Genomic DNA, 27823 nt, shown 5'->3' on the forward strand with positions numbered 1-27823 from the left:
TATATATATTATATATATATTGACAAAAATTTATATGAGGTTAAATTAATTGTCCTTGTGGTGTGTGTGTCATTAATTTAACCTCAGTACAATATGTCTGAAAAGACAGGATGGTCATGAATGGAACACCATTGATCACTGGTCTGCTCAGTCAAGACTGACCTAGCACTAACCAAGACATTATAGTCAAACTTGAGATTTGCTGTTAGATGACATGTTTTCTATAATGGATGTGGACCATTTCTTTCAGGGTTGCTTGATAGTCAGTGATGAGCTCAACCATGCTTCATTGGTTCTAGGTTCACGCCTTTCTGGAGCCACCATACGTGTTTTCAAACATAACAGTAAGTAAATAAAAAATTGCAATATGCCAATAACTTTACTGACCCACACCCTCCCTTCCCCTAGCAAAGCAACTTGCAAAGCATTCTGTTTACAATGCCTTAAATTAGTTTGAGTGTTTTTATTAGAGTTTCTTAATATTTCTCTTCTCTCTCTTTTCCCTTTTCACTTTCTTCCCTGCAGCATCCCTTTCTTACTTCTTTCTTTCTCTTTTCATTCTCTCCCTTTCTAAGAACCAGTCTATTCTATATACCTGATTTTTGGAATGTTGCTCTTCACCTATTATTCATTTTTACTTTCTAGTTCTGGAAGGGTTTAAAAACCTCATCCAGATACATTTACGTTCATTTTTGTCTTCTATTTAATTACAAATCAACAGAAGATAATATTGAAATTAATTCAGTGTGCATTTGTCCACATACATACACTCTTTTCTAAGCTAGTGTTTCTTCAATTTTCCACAAAAGAACTAAGATTATATTAATTTGCATTACCAATAGTTTTAGTGTGATGAAATACAATTTAACTCTTATTAGACTTGTTGTAGCAAATATATGGTCAAAGGCATTTCAGCCATGGCCACAATATTGTCTAATTATTTTTTTTTAAGATGGTAGGATGTGAGATTTGGTTGCTATTTTTAGCAGGATGAGTGATCATATAGAGACTTCATCATTGACAAACTGCAAGTCTTGTTTTATAGGTACTACACAAACATTCTTATCTTGCAGATATGGTATCTTTGGAAAAAATCTTGAAACAAGCTGTGGTCGAGGGTCAGCCAAGAACACACCAGCCATGGAAAAAAATCCTCATTGTATGTGAGGGTATTTACAGGTGAAAAATAACTGCTTTTTAATTTTCTTTCTCAACTTGCTCAGTTTGGAGGAAAAGGCAGTGTACTTGGCCTTTGTAGACTGTCCCTAAACTAGTAAGATTGGTGCTATTAATATTCCTCTTGTACCTTTGTAAATGAACATTTATAAGAATGATGTGTAGAAAGAATTCCAGTGAGCCATTCTTGGCAGGAAGGATTGGGCATTGTGATTAGTATGAGGTCTGGGAAATTAAACACAACAAAGGTGATGAGAGGAGGTGAGAAATGAATAAGATAGGAATGTCTGCATGAAGATAGTATGAGTTCAGTCAGATCTGAGAAGTAGAGGCCATTTCTAGCAGGTTGTTGAACCACACAGAGCTTCCTTGTTTACTCAAAATCTTTAGTTTTTTGCTCTGTTTAAATGTGTTAATCCTTTTGATACTAACCCATTTGGGACTACTCTTGCTTCAATGATACAAACTATCCATTTGAAAGTGATTTAAAAACTTCGAACAAAATTTTGTGTTAATCTATATTACAAGCACCAACTTAATAGTGATATAATTATTTTACTAAATTCTCCATTCTTTTAAAAATTAATTGTAACAAAAGCAGTGTATTTCAGCAGAAATATGGTAAAAAAAAAAAATGTGTTAATTCCTTAACCCTCAAAGTGTATAAAGTAGTAGTGTTTGTCTGCTGGTGTTATCACTGACGGTCTTCTGTACTGTAGACAAGACACTGAATTTGTTGGTGCTGTTATTAGTGCTCTACTGTGGGCAAGACACTGAATGTCACTTGTAAATTCATTGGCTGAATATGGAGAAAAAGTGATAACCCAGTAAGGTAACATTGAACTCACTGAAAATTGATTAATTTGTCCTTGCAGGACTTACAATGTGCTGAAATTAAATCCTACTGCACAATGGTAAAAAGAATAGCTTGACTTTTTATACCTATATATCACTGTCATATAAACCTGCATTAGATATCATATAAGTGTAATAGTCATGTTTTTAACAACTACAGTGTTGCTTTTGACTGGTGTGCTTATATGAACTTTAGAAAGGTTTTGCGAGTTGAGGCAACTTTTTCAGGATGTTTGGGATTTTACCTGTAGAAGACGGCTTTATTTGAACTTGTACCGGATGAGGGAAGTATTAGACCATTTCAAATATTTAAAAAAAAAGAAAAAAATATCTTTTAATTACCTTTGAATGACTTTAAATTATTTAAAAAGTATTTTAATCATGAGTTAAAATCTTTAGTCAGTGGACAATTATTTTATTTTATTTTCATATTATTTATTTAACTAGTAGGACTGGTATTTTGAATTTTTAGTCGCTTTGTATAAAATTTTAGACCTTTTGTATTCTATTATATAAAAAATATATCTTAGGTTTTTTTATATATATTTTTAACTCGAATTAGATATATTTGTATTTTATTAGAATATATGCTTTTTAAAATTGTACATTTTATATATATGTATTATTTTTATATTATATACTTTTCTTATGAGTTTGTGGACCATGGTGTATTTTTTTTATATATGATTGTTCGAGGGGTGATGTTTTTGTTGTGTCGTTGGCCTGAACATAATGTTTTTATTCTTTCACTAATACCTTTTTATCCTAGTCTTATTTATATTTGAGCACTTCTTTTGCAGTCCTATATAAACTTTTTTGTTTCTTAATAGGAGACAAATATTATTACTGTTTTATTACTGTTTATATATATATATATATATATATATATAAAAACAAATAATAAATGAGTATATGCATATATACGTACAGGTATGTGCATACCTACGTCTACCTGTATATATAGGTGCATATCTGGGTACAGGACATTGCAAACAAAACGTAGACAAGAAAATAATAATAACCAGAGTACAGAAAACACACAAGCCACATAGAGAACATTTTCCTTCATCAGCTACCCCCGTTTTAACACCGGCGTTTCGAAGAGTTGGGCAGGACACATCGTTAAAACGGCTCTTCCCATGGACCGCAAATTAAATTTGCATACACAAATTAAACCTGTGCCATGGAGGAATGTAGTGGCGTATATATATATATATATATATATATATATATATATATATATATATATATATATATATATATATATATATATATATATAAATTTAATAATAAGGGTAGAAATTGATATTAATCAATTAAAACCAGTGGTCTAGCATATTAAAAAAATCCAAAGATTAAAATTATATTACATACAAAAATAAGAAGAATGACCAGCAAAAGTGGACTCCTATATGCTAGAAATAGATGCCGAATCATCTAACCACGAAGAATATGTTCTCAGTAAAAATTTCAGCGACACGACAGACTGTAAAAGGGCAAGACAAATGAAAAAATACTAAATAAACATTTATAAGAATGTTATGTGAACCAGAAATGAAATCGAATGTATGAGCTTCAAGCTGCCATTTTCACACATTATTCACCAGGTTTTTAAACAAATAAGGATAAGCATTTCCTTCAAACTTTCATTTCATATTTCAAAAAATATTCAAACACTGGTTATTCAAAAGAAAACCAGCAATTCTGAATACTTTCAGTTATAGTGTATTATGTGTGTGTGTGTGTGTGTGTGTGTGTGTATGTATACATGTGTATGTATATATATATATGTGTGTGTGTGTGTGTGTGTATACATATACACAATTGATGAGAGAAACAGAAAATGAATTTGGTATGAATCTTCAATGCCATGATTGTTTCGATGACCTATCCTGCAGCTGTCGCTACTACATATACTGAATTCGTCCAGGTGTGTTGTACTCTTATAATATGTGGGTACATTAATAGAGAATAGAATAATTCTGGGGTTATAACCTGAAAATGGGTCTGGCTACATATAACATTATGACATGCATGTACAAATCGGGTGTAAAATAGTACTACCCAAATAAATATTTGGATGGTGGTTATCTAAAATAACCTATTGCAGAATATATGTTCCCACAGAGTGCATTTCTGTACTACTCAAATGTAGGTACGATATTAAACCAACACATGGTGCACTAACACAGTAAACAATATAGTTGACCAACACTATCAACTGCCCAGACACTTAACACAGTTCTTTATTTATTGAAATCCGTTAGACCACTTTCTGTCACATGGGTGTGTACAGGATTCCCATTACATCTCCCCTTTTTGAGAATTAAACTCCGCCCAGAGTTTAATATCTTTTATGTTTAGGGTTTAATTCCAGTACTTCTGTTCTTTTCCTTTTTCTGGTACTTGAACATGTAGTTTCCGTTTGTTTAGATGTTGGCACTTCAAACGTATCATAAAATACTTCCATGAGAATTTCATCTCTTGTGACCATTTCTTCCGTGAATCTTTTTCTAAGTTGGCTTGTATGTCTTTTATGTTCAAAATTTTTACCTTTTATCAACAATAACACTTTTCAATTTGTTTAATAATTACACCATCCTCCCACCTTTCTTTACCATTTCTATAAAACTTTGTAACTTATCTTGAAAAATATTGAATTATATTTGTTGTTTGCCACTTTTCTTTTCTTTTTTTTACTCAGTAACAACTTGTCAAAGAGAGATTTAATCTTTCTAGCGAGCATTAATTCCACAGGTGACATTCCAGACGGTGTATTGAGATTTAGGTGTTACTTGACATACTCTTAGAAATTGTTGGAAGGCTAGGTCATTCATTACTTCATTGTTCACCTGTTTTGGAACCCTTTTAAAAATATTGATAAAATGCTCTGCTTGTCCATTTTATGTAAGATGATACAGTGAAGTGGTCACATGTTCGATAAACATTTTACAAAATTTTTTGAACTCGTCTGAAGTAAACTGAGCTCCTTTATCAGACACATTGGTATCAGGAATACCATATCTGGCAAACAATTCATGTAAAAAACTTAGTGTAACTGTGGATGTTGGCTTTTTACATTTATGCACTTCAGGCCACTTAGAAAAACTGTCTACCACAACAAGGTAATATGACCCATTAAATGGACCTACATAATCAACATGCAGTCTGGACTGTGGGATATCTGTTTTTGGCTACAGTTGCCATTTTGTGGTAGGTGATTTTGCTGCGAGCACACAACCTCTACATGCTTTCACTAGTTCTTCAATGTCATGGACCATTTTTGGGCAAACTTCTCATTAATGGTTACATTCTCAAAATCCCTGGGTGACTAATGTGAAATTCCTGTAGTAATCGCTTCTGTAGTGTGGCTGGCACTACAACTCTTTCTGCGTACATTAACACATTGTTGCAAATTAATAACAGGTTCAAATTTGTGTTGCATTCTGCAAAATGCGTATTTTTATCTCTTTTTCCAGCTGTCAGTATTTTTTTTTTTTTTTTTGATAAATTTATCATTTTCCACTTTTAATTCTATGTCTTGTAATGTAACTGGTAATTCACATGACATTACATAAAATATTCTTAATTTCTTTTTCCTCTCGCAACCACAGTATCTCCAAACAGTTTAGAATTTTCAGGTATCAATCTTGACAAACAGCATGTCCTAATTTTTTTAGATGGTATAAACTCCATCATAAAATCATAATTTAGTAATATAATACCCAGGCGTTGCAACTTATTTGTAGTATGGGTAGGGATTCTTTTTTCTGACCCATCATCATCATTTAACATCTGTTGTCCATGCTGGAATAGGTTGGAGAGCTTGATTGGGTTGGCACGCTGGAAGGCTGTGCCAGGCTCCAGTCTGGTTTGGCATGGTTTTCTACAGCTGGATGCCCTTCCTAACGCCAACCACTCCGAGAGTTTAATGGGTGCTTTTACATACCACTGGCATGGGTGCCATTTGCATGACACCGGTATCTGCATAACTATGATTTTGCTCGGCTTGATGGTTCTTCTTCTGAAGCATGACATAATGCTAATGGTTTTGGTCATTGCGTTTGTGAGGTCCAACACTCGAAAGGAACTCAGCCACTTTGCCTCATGAGGCCCAACGCTTGAAAGGAACTCAGCCACTTTGCCTCCGTCAGGCCCACCTTTCAAAGGTTGATTTTTTTACATGCCACCAGCATGGGTGCACTTGGCTTGACGGGTCCTCTTAAGCAGAGCACATCGCCAAAGGTCTCAGTCACTAGTTATTGCCTCTGTGAGGTCCAAAGTTTGAAGATCATGCTTCACCACTTTGTCCCATGTCTTCCTGGGTCTACCTCTACTACAGGTCCCCTCAACAGTTAGAGATCGGCATTTCTTTACACTGCTGTCCTCGTCTATGCATCACATGAGATGAAAGGCCCTTTGTTACCAGTAAGGGTAGGAGCCCTCTGAACTTTGCTCAACCTAATCTTGTTCTCACAGCTATTCTCTCGGAACAACCATCTCCACTACTAACCTGGTCGCCTAGATACCAGAAGCTATCTTCTGCCTCTAGCTTGCCCCTCTGGCAGTTGATGGTATCTATTTTTTGCACATGTTCAACATTTATTATTCCTGTGCATCTGCCACATATAAAAGTTAGTTTCCCTGTTAACCTTCCTCTGATGTTGCTGCACCTTTTGTGTGTCCAACACTTACACTGAGTGCATCTTATGGAGTTTCTACCTAAACCTTTTCTACAGATTGAGCGGGCCATCTACCTGAGGGGATTTGTGATTTGTTTACTTTCCTACTTACTATGACTTTGGTTTTTGCAAGGTTAACTCTAAGATCCTTTGATTTTAGACCTTGCTTCCATGCCTGGAACTTCTTCTCTAGCTCAAGTAGTGATTCTATAAGAGCAAGGTCACCAGCATAGAGGTGCTCCCAAGTGCAGCCTGTCTTGAATTCCTCCATTATTGCCTGGAGGACTATGATGAACAAGAGGGGGCTGAGCACCGATCCTTGGTGAACCCCTACTTGTACCCTGAATTCTTTGCTGTAATCATTGCCCACCCGCATCTTACTGGTAGTATCCCTATACAAGGTTTGTACAGCTCTCACCAACCACTTGTTTATCCCTAATTTCTGCATTGACTACCAGATAAGGGATCGGGGGACTATGTCAAAAGCTTTCTCTAAGTCAACAAAAGCCAAGTACAGAGGTTTATTTTTGGCTAGGTATTTTTCCTGAAGTTGCCTTACCAGGTAATATAGCTTCAGTGGTACTTCTACCTGGCACTAAGCCAAACTACATCTCCTCTAGACTAACTCTCTCCCTAATTAGTTGGGCTATGACTCTCTCCACAGCTTTCATCACCTGATCTAATAATTTAATACCTCTGTAATTATTTCTATCTAAGGCATCACTTTTACCTTTGTAGCAGTTGACTATTGTGCTTCTACATCAGTCATTGGGTATGACTCCTTCATGAACCACCTGATTTACAACATGAGTGACTAGATCATAACCCACATTGCTGGATATTTTAGGCATCTCAGCAGTGATTCCTGATGGGAGGGCATATATAGATAATAACAGACAATGAGAAGTTTGTAACTGAAAATTTCTACCGTTTAAAAATCTATGGCTGTAATTTTTCTCTGCTGGTAGCAGTGAACATGAGGCATGTTACTATCTTCGTATTACTACTCCTATACCATACTTACTGGTACCTGAAGCTACTACAAATTCTCCTGCATGATCAAAATGTGCTAAAGACAAATCTGATGTTAATGTTTTTAATTTCGTCGAATGTGTTCTGACAATTTTCTGACCAATTCCACTTCGTCTTTTTTAGTAGATTATTTAGTGGAACTCTTACCTTGTGCATATTTGACATATAAATTTGATGGCCAGTCCCAAAAAAGCTTGTATGGTAGATATATTTGTCAGAGTGGGCATATATTTAATCACATCTGCCCTCAACAGATCTGGTTGACAACCATTTTTATCAATGATTGGTCCTAAGTACTTAATTTTAGACAAGAAAAATTCACATTTCTCCTCACTAAATTTGAAACCATAATCTCTTATTTTTTCAAAAATGCATTTCACATGCTCAACATGCTGATCACTGGATTCACTTTTAATTAACATATCATCCAGGTAGAGCATTGCGAAGTTACATGCTGCAAGCATCGCATCCATCACTTGTTGGAATATAGCTGGAGCAACTTTCCTGCCAAATGGGAGCTGGTTAAATTTGTACAGACCTTTATGGGTATTGATAGCAGTTTAGTACATACATTTTCCACTTGTATTTGTAAGCAAGCAACAGAACAATCTAATTTTAAGAACAATGTACCACCATTTAATTTCAAGATTTCCTAGGCAATGGTTAGTTATACAGTCTTATATGTTTTAGTCCCATCGAAAAATCTGCACATACACAAACTTTATTGTTCTTTTTAATATACACTGTTGGAAACACCCAATGTAAATAATTAATCTTTTCAACCACTCCCATTTTTTTTTCCAGTCTGTCTAATTCCTTATTTACTTGTTCCAGTACTGCAAATGGTACGTTATGTTTGGGTTTGAAAACTGGTAATGAATTTTCTTTTACCTGAAATTTAGTTTTAAATTTATTGCACCAACCCAACTTGTCTGAAAAAACATCAGGGAACAACCTTTTTACTTCTTTTTAAAAATTTTCTGACTCTGTATTACAAAAATTATTTATGGGTAAAATCCCAAAAGTCAAACAGTTCCATTCAGTCAGTTCCTAAAAGGTTGCTCGTATTTTTAATACTTTTGCTTTTATAGTCTTACTGTGAAATATAACGTTACAGATAATTTCACCTTTAAAAATCAATTTAATCCCTGAGATTCCACTTCTAATCTTCAAGGTTTTTTGTAGTGTAGGTTTCCCGATTGTTTTCCATGTGTTTTCATTAATTAAAGTTATGTCACTATCTGTATCTAACTGTAATTTTACATTTGTATTGTTAATTTTTACATACACAAATTTCCTTTGAGTCTCATTTGTATTTCTTGTCACCAATAAACTGTTTACATGATTTTTTTCTGTTGAGCCATTTTTTACGTTTTGTTTCACAGTATGATTTTTTTTATAACCTATCTTACCTCACTTGAAGCATTTTCAACTTTTATAAGGACAGTCGAATCTGTAGTGTAATTCACCACATCCACAACAAGGGTTAATTTTCTTTTCATTTCCTATTTTTGGTTGCACCTACTGTATATGAGAGTAAATTTTTCATTTTTTACCTTTGATCGCACCAACTGTATATGAGACCAGTTTCTTACTTCAGTTTGTTCTGTATCGTGCCTTATTCTCTAGCATTCCTCATTTATTTCTTGTAGTGTTAGCTTCTGATTCTGCTCTAATTTAGTCAAAATAAAGTTACAAATTTCTGCCTCTTTTTTTGTCTTTAAATCTCTTGCATTCCCTATTGATGATTCCAGCATATGTAATAAAATCTTTGACCTTTTTTTTTTTTGTAATATTCATGCATTGCCAACGCATAGGAAATAGAGCTTTTTTCACTGAAAATCTTTGATAGAATATTTAGTTTCTTCAAAACATACTTCGCCTGGTCTCTTTGGTAAATATGTAACTGCAATATTTCTCATGCTCGTCTGGTGCCAACATTCTCAACAAAGGTCAAGTTTTTTCTCATCTTGTCAGTTGCAGCATTCTTCTTTAAAAATTTCCTCATACCTTCTAAAGTAAGCAGAACAAGTAGTACCTTCATCTGGGTTATATGCAAACTCTCTGATTGAGTTTGCAACCGTGTCAGACGTGAACAAACTAGATGTATTTTCTCTTTTTTTCTGTATCAGTTGTAGTAACCGTTGCTGTTTCTGTAATTCCAACAACTGTTGTTGCTGTAATTGAATTACCGAAGCTAATAAACTTTCCATGTTAAAACAAAAAACCTGTCCAGTATGAGCTTCGAATAATCTTGTTGCCAAAAATGTTATGATGTGCATGTACACGTCAGGTGTAAAATAGCACTACCCAAATAAATATTTGTAATGTGGTTATCTAGAATAACCCATCACAATATTTGTTCACACAGAACACATTCCGTACTACCCAAATATTAAACCAACATGTCACACTAACACAGTAACCAATACAGTCAACCAACTCTGTCAGCTGCCCTGACAATTCACACAGTTCTTTATTTATTGAAATCCATTAGTCCACTTTCAGTCATGTGGGGGTGTACAGGATTCTCCCATAACAAACATAAATTAAAATAATAAAAGATAGAAAATAAAACCTGCCAAAGAATAAAAATTGAAAGTTAAAAGGGAGAAGCATAGTTATACATTTGACATGAACACATATAGACATACACACACTCGCTCATGCCACCTAGGGAATGTCATTTAATGTGGTCATAAACAATTAAGGTGGTCGTAGATAAATGGTATCTGGCTCCCCACTGTATAGCAAATTCTACAGTCAGTTACAGATGACTGGGCTGGCATATTAGGGAAAGGGTTAGGGTTACTCACACATATGCTCACACATATGCAAGTATTTATATATATATATATACATAGACGTACTCACATATGTTTTGTGGTGGATTGACACTTGCCAAACTCAGAAGTATTCATGCTCACACATACGCAAGTATTTGTATATATGCATAAATGCACACACATACATATATTTAGTTGACACATGCCAAACTTAGGTCTGGTAAGATTGCTGAGATGCTTGAATAGAGACATGTAGATTTGTGCTGCATCCAAGAAGTAAGGTGGAAAGGAAGTTCTGCTAGGTTCCTCACAGGCAAAGAACATAGGTATAAGATTTTCTGGGCAGGGAACAATGACGGGGTCGTGGGTATACTTCTTGCGGAGAAATGGGTTGATAGAGTAATTGAGGTAATCGGAGTCTGTGATAGAATGCTTAAGAGTTAGCAACCATTATCTCATCCTATGCCCCTCAGTCGAGCTTACCTGATGAACAGAAAGACTGATTTTATGACGCCCTCTTGCAGACTACTTCGTCAACAAATGACAGGGACCTTCTCTTTGTGGCTGGTGACTTCAATGAGCATGTGGAAGACAACAGGAGGTTTCTACGAGACAACCTGTTGAAGGCTACTGACCAGATCTGTGGATGGTGCAAAGTCCCTTCTTGAACCAAAGTGATGTGCTGGTGGGACAATGTAGTTGACAGGGCCATTAGGGAAAAGAAACAGGCATGGAAGGACTGGAAGAACAGTGGTAGCAGGGAATTGTATCAGGTTGCCAGAGGGGAAGCAGATAAGAAAAAATTTGCCAATGTTCTGCGTTGAGAGGACCAAAGACTTGAAGTGTTTCATGTTGCAAGACAGTGTGTGAGAGAATCATAGGAGAGAAATGTGTCCACATGGATAATGGCTCACTTGCATTTAATGAGGTTGCAAAGAGAGAGACTTGGAGACGCCACTATGAAAGGTTACTAAATGAAGAGAATGAATGGGAGAAAGAGAGTCTGCCGAATGTCGACCCAACAGAGGGACCAGCTATCCGAATCGACAGTACCTTGGTAAATAAAGCAATTAAGAGTATGAAGACATGGATAGCCCCCGGCCCATCAGGAATCACCGCAGAGATGCTTAAAATATCTGGTAGTGTAGGTTATAGTCTAGTCACTCGTATAGTCAATCAGGTGATACATGAAGGAGTCATTCCTAATGACTGGTGTAGCAGCACCATAGTCAGCTGCTACAAAGGTAAAGGTGATGCATTAGATATGAATAATTACAGAGGTATCAAGTTGTTGGATCAGGTAATGAAAGTCATCTTGATACACCAAACATTTCAGCTGTTTTCATTACGCTAGCGTCTGACATACAAGCACCAACAATTTAATCTCTTTAAAAGTTCAATAGATCTGTTATTTTAATGAATTTTAATTACCTTTTTCTGATGATATCTGAAAAGAAACAACAGTTTTAGCAAAACATATTAAGCAACACTAATAATAAATTTAAAAAAGCATGAAAATAAACAAGCTTTTGATGGTTTCATAGATATTTCAAAATTATGATGCTAGGTGTTTCCATTATTTTGTCCAACCCCTGTATATGTATGTATGTTCATATATGTACATCTATATATATGTGTATATGCAGATATGTGTACATATATACAGGCACACACATCATGTATAAAACTTTTGGCATCTTCCCTGTGGAAGAATGCTTGTGTGAATGATATATTTCCAATAAAAGTTTCTTGTAGAAAATGAAGGTTTATTTTGTTTTTTTATTAATTATATCTTTTTAGCATGGAAGGTTCTATCTGCCGACTTCCTGAAATAGTGCACTTAAAGAAAAAGTACAAGGCTTATTTGTATCTTGATGAAGCTCACAGCATCGGTGCTATTGGTGATAATGGTCGTGGTGTCTGTGAGTATTTTGGAATTGATCCATGTGACGTTGATGTTATGATGGGAACATTTACTAAAAGCTTTGCCTCAGCTGGTGGATATATTGGTGGCTCAAAGGTAATCAGACAAGTTTTAAAGGTTTTTCAATTGAGTTACAAATGTTTGTCTTGATTTTGTGTCACAATTTACTAGTAGGGATAAATTTCATTTAAAAGTTCAGATGAAGAAATTAAAAGGGACACTTGATTTTTTTTTTTTTTTTTTCTTAAATATCTCAGATCAAACAGCTTGCCATATTTTAGGTTTTAATGGAACCTAAATACAGCTAACCACTTCATGTAAGTGAGTACAGCTTCATAATGTACTATGCTTTCAATAATTATTTTAACTACCAATGTAATTGCTAGCAGATATAGACACTTTATGAATGTCCTTGCCCTCAACCAGCAGATAATCGGATGTGATAACTGGAGAGACAGAACAATATGAAAAGACTAGAACAATGTGCAATGAAGTATATTGCTCAGTCTAGGAATCATGTGCATGGCCTTATGAGCCAAACAACCTAACCACTAAGCCACATGCCTTCATAAAACCTAAGTGCTAAAACAAATGATGGCAGCTGAGGAGGTCAGAATAAGAACAAAATATATAAATATTGAGAGATGATTGACCATATTGGATGATGTATGCTTTAGTCTTTCTAAGGGCTTTCATCACCTTTCTATTGCCAGTGTCATACCAAACTAGGGATCTGAGTAAAACCTGATCCTTGGACTTATCAAGTAGTGAGCTAACTTGGACCATAAATATTCTAACCCATATTGGCATGGAAAACTGATGTAAGATGAAAATGATGATGATAAATGAGGAATATTATCTGTTTTACCAAATATATATAAATAAGAGTTAAAGAATTCATTTGATTGTTTGATTTTTAACAAAAAATATGTCTATTTTTCTCCAGGATTTGATTAACTATTTAAGGATAAAATCACACAGCAGCATGTATGCTAGCTGTATGTCACCTGCTGTAGCCCAACAAATCATCAGCACAATCAGGGTGATCTCTGGAGCTGATGGTACAACAGAGGGTAAGTTATTTTCTCCTGAATCAGCTCTGTCTTAAAAGCCAATTTCTTTCTGTTCAAGACTCTCTGCCTGAATCATAGGGGTTACTGGGTGATTGATTTTATTAGTAGTAGCTATGACTAAAAGTTATACCTTTTTTGTTGCATTAGAAACTTTAGCACACATGCCATGGTTTATACCAATTGTCTGTAACCATTTTTAATTGGTTGATTAATCATTTTAGTTTTCCACTTCTATTGTTCTTTTATGTTGTCTTTCATTTGCTAGTGGAAAAAATGGAAATAACATCTCTCTGCTATTTCCATCTTTTGTCATATGTTGATTTCTTTCTGTCTCTCTTTTTTCCTTTCTTTCTTTTTGCCTCTCTTACTCCTCACCAAAAAAGAGAAGTTTCCACAATATGAAGATGTGTATCAACATCCTTGGTTAAACTGTAGGAAGCTTCCTTTAGCCCTGTCTTTCTTGTTTCAGATTTTCACATTTTTCCCCATATTTCTTTCAGGAAAGAAACGCATCCGTCAGCTGAAATGGAATGTACGCTATTTCCGGCGTCGCCTTAATGAACTAAACGTCATTGTCTATGGAAACAAAGACTCCCCAGTTGTACCCATTCTTTTGTATATGCCATCTAATATTGCGTGAGTTAATGATTTAATTAGAATCTTATAGTGTATGTTGGTCAAGATGAAAACATTTTTTGGGTGTAGAACTCAGTAAAATAAGATGTCAAAGTGTTAATCTTATAAAGTTTGTATTGTTTAGCCCCAGGGTAGCCCTGTTCAAGCAGACCTACAAGTAGTCATGATTATCCTGTTTTTCATTTTATTTTTGCATATTAGGTACTACATTGCCCACACTGTCCTCTTTTAAGATTGTTGGATGTGATTTGATGCAGATTATGCCTGCTATTTCTAAAACGTAGCTGTGTAGTCAAAAAGTTCATTTGCAGCTACATTTGTTTCAGATTCATTCTCATTGAGTCACAGCATCAGCACTAGCTTTCTGTACTAGCTATAAGTTAACCAAAGTCTTATGTTTGAAATTTAGTTGACAGAAAGTGTGTGGGAGATTGTGGGAAGAATATTTTGTTCTCAGCTTTACTTTCACACCAGTGAGTGCAAGACTGCTTGTAGCAGAATCTACTCTGCTCCATGCCTTCAGTATGAGGTTTTTGCTTCTTTCATATACATGCATCCAAGTCTCCCCACTCCTCACACCACCAATGTTGCCCAAAGGAAAAGCAAGTGCGCATACAGCTTGGCAATAGTGACATCATAGGCACTGCCATCAAAACACAAAACAGATAGAACAGATATAGCAAGGCATGTCATTCAATACTATAAGAATTCTACTCATCTGCCAACCTGGCTGATCTTGATTTATCTGTGAAATTTACCCTAGTGATTTGAACCTTTTACTTTATTACCCTTCTAACAACTGACTTCAATGCTGCTATACCAGTCATTAGGTATATACATATGTATATATATATATAAGTTATAGATATATACATAGAGAAAATATACACAAATAATAGATTTTATATATTTATTGAAGGCTTACAGATGTTTCAGATATGCATTTAATTCCATAGTTTTTGCTCAGTTATCATGTTTCCCAGGAGAAAATAGAATCCATCAAATTGTTTGAGAAGGCTTTAAAGTGTGTGTGTTTCAGTGTAATGTGCATGTGAGAGAGTGTGTGTTGGTTAAGTGAATTTTTTCAGTTACTTTGGTGACAGTAATGAGAACATCATTAATAATAATATCCAGTAGCAATATGGTTTGGTTTCATCTGGGAAAGTTTGTTTTTTTCCCCAAATTTCTGTTTTTTATAAATATATTTTACATGTTTAATTTTGGTTGAAATTTGTTTATAAAAACAAAAATTTCTTTAAGAAATCATGATGAATCGTTGAAAGGGACAAAAGCGTTAATTTTTTCTTTTTACCGCTGGACTGGCTCCTGTGCAGGTGGCGCATAAAATACACTATTTTAAATGTGGCCATTGCCAGTACCACCAAACTGGCCTTTGTGCCGGTGGCACGTAAAAGCACCCACTACACTCTCAGAGTGGTTGGCGTTAGGAAGGGCATCTAACCGTAGAAACTCTGCCAAATCAGATTGGAGCCTGGTGTAGCCATCTGGCTCACCAGTCCTCAGTCAAATCGTCCAACCCATGCTAGCATGGAAAGTAGACGTTAAACGATGATGATGATATATATATATATATATATACATATATATATATATATATATAGATATATAAGGAAAATAAGACAAGGTAGAAAATGCTAAAATAATTTCATCATGGAGTGCATTTTAGTACCGGTTTCCGTCTTTTAGACTTTTTCATCTAAGAGTAAAATAAGAAAAACAATTAAATTGGAGAAAAAAATTAAGTGAAATGTTTTGTAGATATTTTCATAGTCTTTGAATAGGTAAATATTTCTTTAGTTTTCAGACAGTCTCTCTCTCTGTTCCTTTGTGAATGCCTGGTAAGTAGGTAGGTAGGTAGCAGTAAATTTGAAGGAATAGTTTGGGTACAGACAATTGATAGTTTAAGCAGGAGCAACCAAGGAAGAGGAGGAGGAGGGGTTGAAGGAGAAGATGAAGGAAGAGAAGTAGGGAAAAGGGGAGAAAGAAAAAAACCAAAATACAGGTGTGCTGTGCTACAATAAATCGTTTGAGTTAAAGAATACACTTATCAGCAGGAACTATCCGCCATCATTAACTGATATAGGCTTTCAACATGCCCTACAACTCAACATCAACAAACTAAAGAAGGATTTACAACCAAAAGCCCTACCATACATATCCACGCACAACCCCCTAAACAATGAGGCCTTCAACACCATCCTCCAGAACATTCCTTTACTAAAAAGTGACCATAGAATGGATCAAATCCTCCAAACACACACCATCATAAAGAGCAAAAAACAAACCAAGTCAATGAAAAGTTTTCTAACACAGGCCCAAATACACTCATCAACAACATTAAAACTGACAGTAAAAAAATGCGGAAGACCTAACTGTGGTATATGTGTCAACCTAATTGGGAGATTGGAATTCTCTTTCAAACAGGGTCAACGTTTTAGAGTGAAAAACAACTTCACATGTGCTTTGGAAAACCTAATATATATATTAACTTGCTCAGGGTGTCAAGAACAATATATTGGTCAAACTAAAAACAGTTTACATCAGAGGATGACAGTACATAGATCCCAGATTAAAATATGAGAATACAGAAAAATAGGATTAAGCAATCACATAGATTTTTGCGCAACTAATGAACAACCCAACTTCAGAATTTTTCCCCTCTATAAATTCAGGTACAATGCAACTTATAGTCAGCACATCAGCAAAGAAGCATACTTTATCACAGAATATAAACCTCTTTTGAATTCCCCCACCAAAGATGGAACTACAACAATTATTTAGAACATTTCCAACCACTACTGCTACGACCACAACAGATCACTTTTAGGTCATTTGACCATTAAAGAAAATTCCTTGAACAATTTACTGTGCCACAACACACCTGTATTTTTCTTTTCTTTCCCTACTTCTCTTCCTTCTTCATCTTCTCCTTCAATTCCTTCTTCTTTTCCTTCCTCTCCCACTTCTCCCTCAGTTGCTCCTGCTTAAATCATCAATTGTCTGTACCCAAACTATTTTTTCAAATTTACTACCTACCTACCTACCAGGCATTCACAAGGGAATAGAGAGGCAGACAGACTGTCTGAAAACTATGGAAATATTTACCTATTCAAAGACTATGGAGAGAAAAAATTAAGTAAAATGTTTTGCAGATATTTCCAATTTAATTTTTCTTATTTTACTCTTAGTTGAAAAAGTGTAAAAGATGGAAACCGGTACTAAAATGTACTTTGTGATAAAATTATTTTAGCATTTTCTACCTTGTCTTATTTTCCTTATACGTGTCAATTCATGTGTTACATTTCTAACTGATATATATATATTAGTCAGGTCACACTTGAGTGCTATTAGTTGCTCTTGTTCACTACTGGTAACATGTAACCCAGTACAACCTGTTATATGATCACGTTGTTGGCGACTAAACTGGCAACCTCACTAAGCTTGCTTGGTGAGGTGGGTGATTGTGGGACACACTGCAAGATGAAAAATAAGACCCATCAAAGGGTGGAGGAAGTTATGAGTAGTCAACGGCTATCCAACAGATATGTGTAAATATGTATATATCATTTTTTTTTTTTTTAAATTTTTTTTTTATGTATGTATGAGTTGCTTCATGCCGGACACCAGAATGATATTTAACCACTCTATGGAGCCTTTGGGTGTCGGTTTGATGTCTGGCATGGCATAGCCTACCTCAGGGGCAGGTAGAAGCTCTTTAACTTTGGTTGGTAATTTACCTAGGAGAAGGAAATCTCTAAAATAAAACCTGAAGCCTTGGAAGTTTCTGAGTTTGTCAAATCTCATGTCATACCTGTGAAAGTCTTCTTGGGCCAATAAGTGGGGGTAGTGCAGTGCAAGCTACACCCACTGAAAATTATTCATCTGTACAGGTACTTCTTGTACACCAAATCTTAGTAAAATTATTGAATTGGTTGGTAGAAACTTAAAAATGCACTTGCAAATTACTCTGAAATGTCTCAAACAGATTCAGTAAATGGTAAAAAAGGCTTTGGAATGTCAGGGGAACAGGTTTGTCCCAGTGTGTCACAGGCTGGGCCTGGTCGTCATCCTGCCCCTATGGTCAAACAATCTTCAAGAAGAAAAAATAAGCATCCTCTGAATTTAGGCTGTTGGAATGTATGCACACTTCTAGATAATTGATTGAGATTTGAGCCCAGCAAAACAAGGATGCTCATTAATGCCATTGACTGTTTGCTAATACATCAAGTTGTTTTTGAAAGAAGATGTGTTGTTAAATTTAATACAAACAGCCTGTAAATTTGAATATATATATGTTTATGTATATGTGTATATATCTTTTACTACTTTTAGTCAAATGAATCAACCCCAATACTTATTTTGAATTTTTAAGCATGGTAATTCTTTCAGTTTCTTTTGTTGAACTGCTAAGTTATGGGGATGTCAAGTGGTGGTGGAAGACAGGCAGACACACACACACACTCACACATGCCAGAGTTCTGTGACACAAATGATCTTATGATCTGCAATACTAACTTCAGGAAACCAGCCACTCACCAGTTCACCTATCAGTGTAGTAGTCAATACAGGTGGTTGCTTACAAATGCAAAGACCTTCCCAAGTGAAGAGTGCATTCCTCAACATAGGTTAGTCATTAATGATTTCAGACTCAGGGCTTGAAGGTTTCCAAGAAGATAACCAATCTGGAAAAGAAAGATCTGGAAGCTTAAAGATCTTCTAAATAGTTAGAGATTCAGACATTTTACTTGAAGCATTTGATGAAAAAGAGGATGATATAATAGCGTATAATGTAGAGGGCAACTGGAGGATCCTACGGGGCTGCTGACCAAATTTGTGACTGCAAAGTCCCTTCCAAACTTAAGGTGACATAGTGATGGAATATTGCAGCTGACAGGGCCATAAGAGCGACAAAACGGGCCTAGATGGACAGGAAGAGTGGTGGCAGAGATTTATATTAGATAGCTAGAAGGGAGGTTAAGAAACAGGTATATCTAATTAGGGGAGAAGCAGAAAGGAAGTTTGCTAATGTTCTATGGAAAAGGGATCAGGGGCTTGAAGTATTTCAAAATTCTGTGTGAGAAAAAAATGTGATGTTGTAGAAGAGAAGTGTGTTTGCATAGATGATGGTTCACTTGCAAGAAGGTTTAATGAGAAAGTAGTCTTTGTGTGGATGCAATAAACACTAAGAATGCAGAGACTTCCTCAAATATCTGGAGATCATTAGAAGTAGTGAATAGCTTCCATTACCTAGGCAACCAAGTTAGCAGTAGAGGAGGAAGTAGTGAAAGCATAGTTGCTAGAATAAGAACAGGCTGGGCAAAGTTGAGAAAGTTACTACCTAACAAAGGGCCTCTTCAGTGAAAGGCAGACTGTATGATGCCTCTACATACAGCTGTGCTATATGATGGTGAAACATGGGATATGACTATAGAGGACATGTGAAGGCTTGAAAGAAATGAAGCCCGCATGCTCTGCTGGATGGGTAATGTCAGTGTGCTCCTACAACAGTGTAAATGATTTAACAGAAAAATTAGGTATAAGAGGCATCAGGTGTTGCATGCAAGAGAGATTATATATACGCACATAGGTTTATGCACACACACACACACACACATGTATGTATAGGTATGGTTGTGTGGTAAGAAGCTTGCTTTTTTTGTGGCAAGAAGCTTGTGTTTTTTGTGTATTGAGGCTTGTGTTGTGCCTTCTTTTCTGGGGGCGTATCTCGACTCGAGAAGTGGTTGAACTATTTGTGAAATTATGCAAAAGCAATTTGTTCACTTTTAGTGAATAGTTTTTGTGAAAATTGTTGTGTGGAGAGTGTATCCCGCCTCCAAAAAATTAACATTATTACCAAATTTTTTGAAAATTGTGGAAGCCGTTCCAGTTGCACAATTCCGTGTTCAATTGGCCTGGAGTACCTAGTGGCCGGAAAATTGTTTGAACTGTGTTCTTTTTCTTTTTTCTATTTTTGTGTAATTTTTTTCTTCCGAACTTTTTATCTTTCTTCTGTCTTCCTGTCTGTCTTTTCTTCTGTGTGACTTTCTGTTAACAGTTAAACAATACAATGAGCAATAAGAAAAAAATACCATCTTGGAGTGGGAATTATGTCCACCCAAGAAATGGATAAGGGAAATGGAGGAAAGAATGGTGGTGTTGAGAACTTACTCCAAGTTACTCGACACCATTACGGTCTTTCCTCAAACGGATATAGAAAAAGAATTGGTGGAGCATCTGCCCACCATTAAGTTCATAGCCAGGGGTGCCAAGTATGCAACAATTTGGTTGCTATTTAACACCCCTGAAGTGGCTCGCAAATTTGTGAGCCCTTTGAAGGGCAGGATATCTTGTTTCTCCCCACTTACTGTGGGAAGAAACTGACACGAGCTTGGATCTGTGGGCTGCCACCCGGCATAGAGTCTGAGTGGATAGAAGACACTATCCGCCAGGGGCTGGATGGTAGCGGATCCAGGCTCATTAATGTTAAGATTCTGCCTTCAGCTGATTGGGTTGGGTCGAAGGCTGTGTTGACCATATGGACCCAATCAGCTAAAGATCTGGTTTTCCCAGATTTTCTGAGGATGGCTGGGCACAGGTACCCGGTGATCCTTGAAGGAGGCCCCTACCCCCAAGTGTTACCAGTGCCTGGAGCCTGGCCACATAAAAAAGAACTGTCCCCATGATCAAAGTAGGGTCCTGGAGCAGTTAGTGAATGCTGCTCTCTCAGTGGAGGGAGAGACGAAAGTCAAGGAGGTGGAAACCTCTTCGTTAAAAAGAAAAAAAAAGAAAGAAGGTAAGCAACAACGGTTGCCCACCTGTGGGGGAGGAGGGGGAGTCACCGGTTAAGGCGGAAGCGTGCCCTACTCCTGTGGCCCCCAAAATTAGAAAACGGAGAAAAAAACTGGTCATGGTCGGCACCCGAAAGCACACTACTGGTGAATCCCAATGCTCCTCCATTGGTGGGAATTGTGCCACCAACGGAGGAAGACCTGTCTGCAGGAATTCTGCCGCCGACAGTAGAGGCCCCTCCCAACATGATAAAGTGTGATTTTTAGTCCTCTTCCAAAAGGGAGGGGACGATACATCATTGAACTAAAAAGATAATAAGGAAATGTCCAAAGAGAGAAATCCTCACCTGTACTAGGCACTCTAATTGGCCTTCGCAGATAGCTGCGGAGGTCATGTGGGAAGAAGACCTGTTCAGGATAATGGATTCCTTCTCCGAGGACTCATATCGTTTTCTCTTGACTAACCGGCCCAAACTCGAGTGCTTGGAAAAAGCACTAAGCTTCATGAGTTAGGGCCGGGAAGAGGTAAGAGGACAAGTGCCTCATAATGACAGGACGTGTAGCTCTCAAAAATTGTAAGAGGCATGTGCTTCATTTTTTGTAATTGTGTTGAAAATTGTAAAGTAAGAGGTTTATTGCCTCAGTTTGTTAAAATTTTATAATTTAAAAAAAAAGAACAAAGTTTTAGAGAAGCAAAGTTCGGCGGGCAGCTTCGTCTTCTCCCATCTATATCATCACGTATTAATGTTTTTGTCCAGCCCGCTTTGCTTCTTGCAACTCTGTGTTCAGCCCTAGTGGCTAATTTGATGAAATAAAGAAGCTTGCTTTTCAACCACATGGTTCTGGGTTCAGTCCCACTGTGTGGCACCTTGGGCAATTGTCTTCTACTAGAGCCTTGGGCTGACCTAAGCCTTGAGTGTATTTGGTTGACAGAAACTGAAAGAAGCCCAAAATATATGTGTGTGTCTTTGTCCCACACCACTGCTTGACAACTGGTATTGGTGTATTTATGTCCGTAACTTAGCAGTTCAGCAAAGACTAGTAGAATAAGTACTGGGGTTGGTTTATTTCAATAAAAATTCAAGGTGGTGTCCCAGCATGGCCACAAGTTTAATGATTAAAACAAGTTAAAGAGATGATATATATATATATGTGTGTGTACATATATATGCATGTATGTATATCTGTACGTATATATGTACATGTATGTATACATATATATGCACATGTATATGTATTTATGTTTACATATGTATGTGTATTTGTGCATATATGTATATGTACATATAGAGGAAATGCAATGAGTATATGTTGATTGACATATATTAATAGGTATATACAATGAGTGCTCAGATCAGTTTACCATAAAAACTCCAGGTTGAAGTATAATTGGGAATAAGATTTTGAAATAGCCTATCCAAGGCAGCTAGAATCAGCACCTGATTCAGTGGGTGTAAATAGATCAGAAATGGAAGACAGATGAGCAGAGCATTTGATATTATTTGAGGATATTTACTTGATAATAAAGAGTACAAGTATAAGGATAAGGTAGATAAGTAAACTCTCTTACAGCTGTTTCTGGAATACCTGAGCAAGTGGATCGTGTTAATAATTTGTAACAAATTCATGTAATCCAAGTATCCCATTGTCAGAGAGATTGAGGTAAAACATAAAAAGACATCATTAATTGAAGATATTAGTAGTCATCAGTTAATGAATTGATAAAGTCTGTTGGTAGTTTAATATATAATGTTTTAATTCAGCAGATAAATAGTTCAGCATGTATGTGTGTGTGTGTATATATATATATATATATATATATATATATATATATATATATATATATATATGATTGTGTGTGTGTGTGTATATATATACAGGTGTCTGATCAAAAAGTATTGGGGACTGGTGCTATAAAAAGGAAACTACAACAGATCAAATCACCATTTAATCTCCTTCGAAGTAGTCTCCCTCTGAAGCCACACACTTTCTCCAGTGTCATTTCCATTGATGGAAGCATTCCTGGTACTCCTTTATTGGGATAGCAAGCAGCTGCCTTATCACATTCTCTTGGATTTCCTCAATGTCTTGAAATTTTGGGGTATTCCACTGCAAAGATTAAGCCTTGATTTCAGGGTCATAGCCTCAGACCCACAATTCATCACCTGTTATGACCATTTTCAAAGTTTTCATCTTCCTTGAGACAATCAAGGTGATTGTACATAACTAAAACCTGATCTTTTTGAGACAACCACACTCAACTTTACTTCCGAGCACTGCTATAAACCACAGAAGTGAGTGAGAACACTTAATGTGCATGTACAACGGAGTTGCACATGTAGTTATGCCCTAAATTTACTGAATGAATGAGTACTATTAAACGAATAAAAGAGTCAAAGGAAAATTAGATGTAACATATCAGAAAAATTACGCACTGAGAAATAAATGTATAAATATCCTTCAGCAGCTAGCAGAAAACCACCTAAAGGGTGGTCTTTCTGCTAGTATATATTATTAATAGTAGCAAAAAGCTCCTTGGAAAGCTTATCCACCTTGTGAATCCTAAAGGTCCAGTGAAGAACTCGTTTGTTTCACAGGTCCAGTGATCATTAATAAACATATTCACTGTACCAACACGTACTAAACATTAATAGACATATTCACTGTACCTTCTTTAAACTATGGTCTCTCCAGTTCCATACTGCCCTCCCATTTGGATCATCTGTTATGCCCCATCAAGTTCTGCCCATATGAAAAAGCAGCTGTAAGATGATGGGGATTGTGTGTGTGTGTGTGTTTTATTTGTGAAATATGTATAAATTTTTAATTTCTTACTTTATAGTGAATTTGCTCGTGTTTCTTTGGAGAAAGGTCTTGGAGTTGTTGTAGTTGGATTTCCAGCAACACCAATAATTGAATCAAGAGCTAGATTTTGTCTTTCTGCATCTCATACAAAAGAAATGCTTGACAGAGTAAGTAGATTTCTTTTTTAACTATTGAAAATTAGAATGAATGTGTGATGTTTTGATATTTGCGTATCATTCAAGAGAAAAGCTTTCATGAAAGTTTCATTTGTGATTTTTATATTCCTATTTCCAGTCAGGTGTAACTGTATGGTAAGAAGTTTGCTTCTCAACCACATGGTTCTAACTTCAATCCCATTGCATGGCACCTTGGGCAAATGTCTTCTTCTATAGCCCCAGGCCAACCAAAGCCTTGTGAGTGGTTTGGTAGATGGAAACTAAAACAATCCTGCTGTGTGCATACATTCGTATTTGTCCCCCACCACTACTATACAACCAGTGTTGATTTGTTTATGTTCCCATACATGTTATTTAGAATGCGTAAGTATGCATCTACCAAGAACTTGGGTTAGATTTTGTTTTAGGTAGCCAGTGCTGAATGAAGAGACCAGACTGTTTAGGAACAACACTAATTCAATGTGCCTTTCCATTTCATAAGATGAGGGTACTATTTGAGAGAGATTTGGTTGTTATTTTCACATGTCAGCCAACCATGTCAGGTTTCCCAAAATTTGATAGTGTTAACAAGTGAAGCAATTAGAGTAGAAATATAATGATGGGAATGGTTGCTTTTGATAATACTAATGGGGTATCATTTTGAAATTGACACAGTGACATTTATCCCCAAATCTACTAGAGCTTGACAAATTACTACTTGTTTTTGCCAGGCCATAGACATAATCAATGATGTAGCTAACCATTTGGGGATCAAATATTCTACAAAGAAGTTAACCATTTTTCATGAAGATGAAGTAGAATTAATAAAGGTAAGCTTTGTTCTTTTCTTCAATTAAACATGAAAAACAGTAACGTTTCTACAATTATGTGATGCCTATGAGTGATTGGCTTGCAGGGTGCCAGCCTACAGACTCCAGCTTGTTGACTTTCAAAAATTTTGTTTTATAAATAGTTTTAAAGATCACATAGTTTACTTCAAACATTGTCATTGAAATAGTAGAATGATAAAAGCTTCCTTATCCCAAACTTGAAAAGAAAATTTTAATTTCATTACAGGTGTGTATGAAAAATGAAGTTTCAAAGGAGTATTGTTTCTTTTTACATGTCTTTGTTTTGATGAATATTTTTGTTGCTAATCAATGTTGAGACTATGAATTTGTGCTGCTTTCAGAATTTTATTTATTGAATTTAATTCCCTCACACTTCTTCACCACCATTCTGTCTCCTTTCCAATTGCAGTAGCCATGTATCTCCTCTACAGCAAGACACCTGTGTCTGTCATACTTTAACCGCTTATCACTATGCACAATGCCACTGCCCTCAATATTGCAGCCCCCACCCTCTCAGTCAAGAGAGCAGGAATTGGGGAAGGCACTTGGCTTTGGTGTTTAGGGTGGTCTTGGATAGTGAGGTTCCCCAACTGTCCCTAAAGGACCACATCATTATCATCTTTTATTACTCCTATGTATACTTCTTTTCCTTGTTTTATTGTATATTGTGTATACTTCTTGTTTTTTTTTTTACATTTAATTCTATGTAAATCCCCACATTTCATATGTCTTTGTATTGCTCTGGTAGCAAATAGAATTATTATTATTTTCAGTCATTATCTTCATAGGAAGCTTTATCTTGTTCTTCAGAACTATTTGGTTTATAAAACTGACCATTTCATGCCCAATCCATGACCATGAATACAATTTCTGCTTGCTGTAGTCAACATTGTTGTATACTTTAATTGTACATTAACATGTTTGAAATAGAAATTTCTCATGATTACAGTTCAATTGCTGTAAAATAGGAGCACAAGCAACAAATATGTGAGCTATGCTTATAGGCCAACAATGGTTTTCTCAAGAAAAAAAAAGAAGCATATCTCCCATTCTTTGTTGTTCCTGCATGTATTCTATTTGTTGTTCTTTCATTTGATGGAGTACTAACAATATTTGTGGATCAGCCATTTTATTAATTTTCACTAAGCTACTTTTTGCATAGATTTTCATTTACTGTTGCCTGAAAGTGCAACAAAATTGACATAATTTGTTGTAAACAATTGTAACAAGTTGAGATGAAAAGAACACTATCAATAATGACAAAGATGAAATATTGATAATTTTCAAATATAGAAATCTACATTTTAATCACACTCTGAGAAACAATCTCACTTCAGACATCAGTTTTACTATAACAACAAATAAGAAATGTTATGGTAGCAGCTAGTGATCAGTTGGTAGAATGTTATTGTCTTATCTACAGCCTTGAATCTGTTGTTCTTTTAGAAACCAGTACATTTTGTTTTAAAATGTAGCTACCTCTTTTTCACAGAACAGGGCTGCAACATATTAATCAACTTTCATTTATTCATTTGAGGGTAGCAAATCAGTTTACACATGTTAAAAATATACTTAAAATACAAGCAATAAAACAATGTACAAGATACAAAACATTTATTTAAATTTAAATATAAACATTTCAAAAATAAAGATTTTTGTATCATAGATGAGTTGGTATGAAAATTATATTCATTGAATGCCATCTTAATTTTATTATCCCTACCTTATACTTATCTTCTTTCTTGTCCTACAGTGATTGCTGTACCTTGCTGAGACAGGCACATACATCTTGTGTTGTTGGCTGCCTCCCTCTTCACCCAAGAATCACTACCACTACTTGCCATGCATTGTCTACTTCAAGTTGGTAATTTGCGGATGGATTTGAAATTTTAGCCTGAATTCTCTTGTTGCTGATAAATTTATTGACCACTTTTTCATCTGCTTGACAAAGTCTATAGCTACATGAGCTAGGGCTTGTATCAAATATGCACTTATTGGTTCTTCTCTCTCCTTTGTGTACATACATCTGTGTATATATATATATATATCAATATATGCATGCACACACACACATACACACACACTCTCTCTATCTTTCTCTCTCTCTCATAATTGCAAAAATTGTAACCCTTACACACCATTACATTCTTTTCACAAAGATAACCAATGCTGCTTCCTACCATCTTTCTGTTAATTCTCCTCATTACACTTCCATTAATACAGAAAAAGCAAAATTATTTTTACAACCGCAGATCAAATGATCATTGAAGATTTATTCTGAAACTTATCAAGGACAGTCAGTGACTTTTTTTTTTTTAATAAAATATAATAAAATATAACAGTTTCTAAGTATTCGATTTGTTTTCATTAATATGAAGGACTGATCTTTACAATTCTATATACTAAGAATGTGTGTGTGTGTGTGTGTGTGTGTATATATATATACACACACATACACATGCATAATTCAATTTTTCCTTTTGTTTTTTATTATCAATTTTGCTCCAATATTATATAATTTCATTAATTGTTGTTAAGATTCCTGTATTTGGATAAAAAAAAATCCTTTTAGTTCTTTACAAGGATTCTTTTATTTCCCTGTTTTCCTATATATAGAATTTCTTTTTCAACATTTTCTTTCTATGGAAAGGAATCTACATATTGAGATATTTGTTTGGAAATTGGGACATGTGGTATAAATGAAGGTCTTCTTTGTATGTAAAATGTTAAACATTTATGTGTGTCTGTAGATATATACATATATATTTATAAATACACTGATATATATCTCTATGTGTATGTACATGTGTATAGAAAAGTATGTATGTGTACACACACATGAACACACAACTGTCTGACAAATGGTTTGTGAAACTCTAAGTAACAGTTTCTGAAGATTTTTCAGCTTCAATAAAATAGTATTTTACTCTACCTTTGGTATTCGAGTATTATTTTCTCACCTTTTACACCCGTGTTAACATGTGTTTATATATAATAATAATAGTAATAAAAGTGCAATTCTGTCTGGGAACCCCTGCA

The 27823-nt window shown here is 35.5% G+C and overlaps 1 protein-coding gene across 2 annotated transcripts; it reads left to right on the forward strand.

Annotated features, from left to right (window-relative positions):
* Positions 1–185: 185 nt before the first annotated feature.
* LOC106878673 (serine palmitoyltransferase 2) lies at positions 186–27715 on the forward strand. 2 transcript variants are annotated; one of them, XM_089359766.1, is made up of 8 exons: positions 187–344; positions 1074–1179; positions 12332–12551; positions 13402–13528; positions 14029–14164; positions 23816–23945; positions 24665–24763; positions 26538–27715. In XM_089359766.1, the coding sequence occupies exons 1-8, from the start codon at positions 215–217 to the stop codon at positions 26538–26540; spliced, it is 951 nt and encodes a 316-aa protein (XP_089215892.1). In that variant the 5' UTR covers positions 187–214; the 3' UTR covers positions 26541–27715. The 2 variants fall into 2 exon arrangements, with proteins under 2 accessions (XP_089215893.1, XP_089215892.1); XM_089359767.1 differs by lacking the exon at positions 24665–24763 and having other exon boundaries at positions 186–344.
* Positions 27716–27823: the final 108 nt, after the last annotated feature.

This window comes from Octopus bimaculoides, chromosome 11 (assembly GCF_046866305.1).
Source record: "Octopus bimaculoides isolate indiv1 chromosome 11, ASM4686630v1, whole genome shotgun sequence".
Taxonomy (NCBI): domain Eukaryota; kingdom Metazoa; phylum Mollusca; class Cephalopoda; order Octopoda; family Octopodidae; genus Octopus; species Octopus bimaculoides.

What these genes read in the sequence shown, in the direction of transcription:
- LOC106878673 (XM_089359766.1), top strand. Translation starts at nt 215, where the DNA reads ATGTTTTCTATAATGGATGTGGACCATTTCTTTCAGGGTTGCTTGATA. An exon ending in GATATATTGGTGGCTCAAAG is followed by an intron (nt 12,552 to 13,401) that starts GTAATCAGACAA and finishes ATTTTTCTCCAG; the next exon opens with GATTTGATTAACTATTTAAG. An exon ending in CAAAAGAAATGCTTGACAGA is followed by an intron (nt 23,946 to 24,664) that starts GTAAGTAGATTT and finishes TGTTTTTGCCAG; the next exon opens with GCCATAGACATAATCAATGA.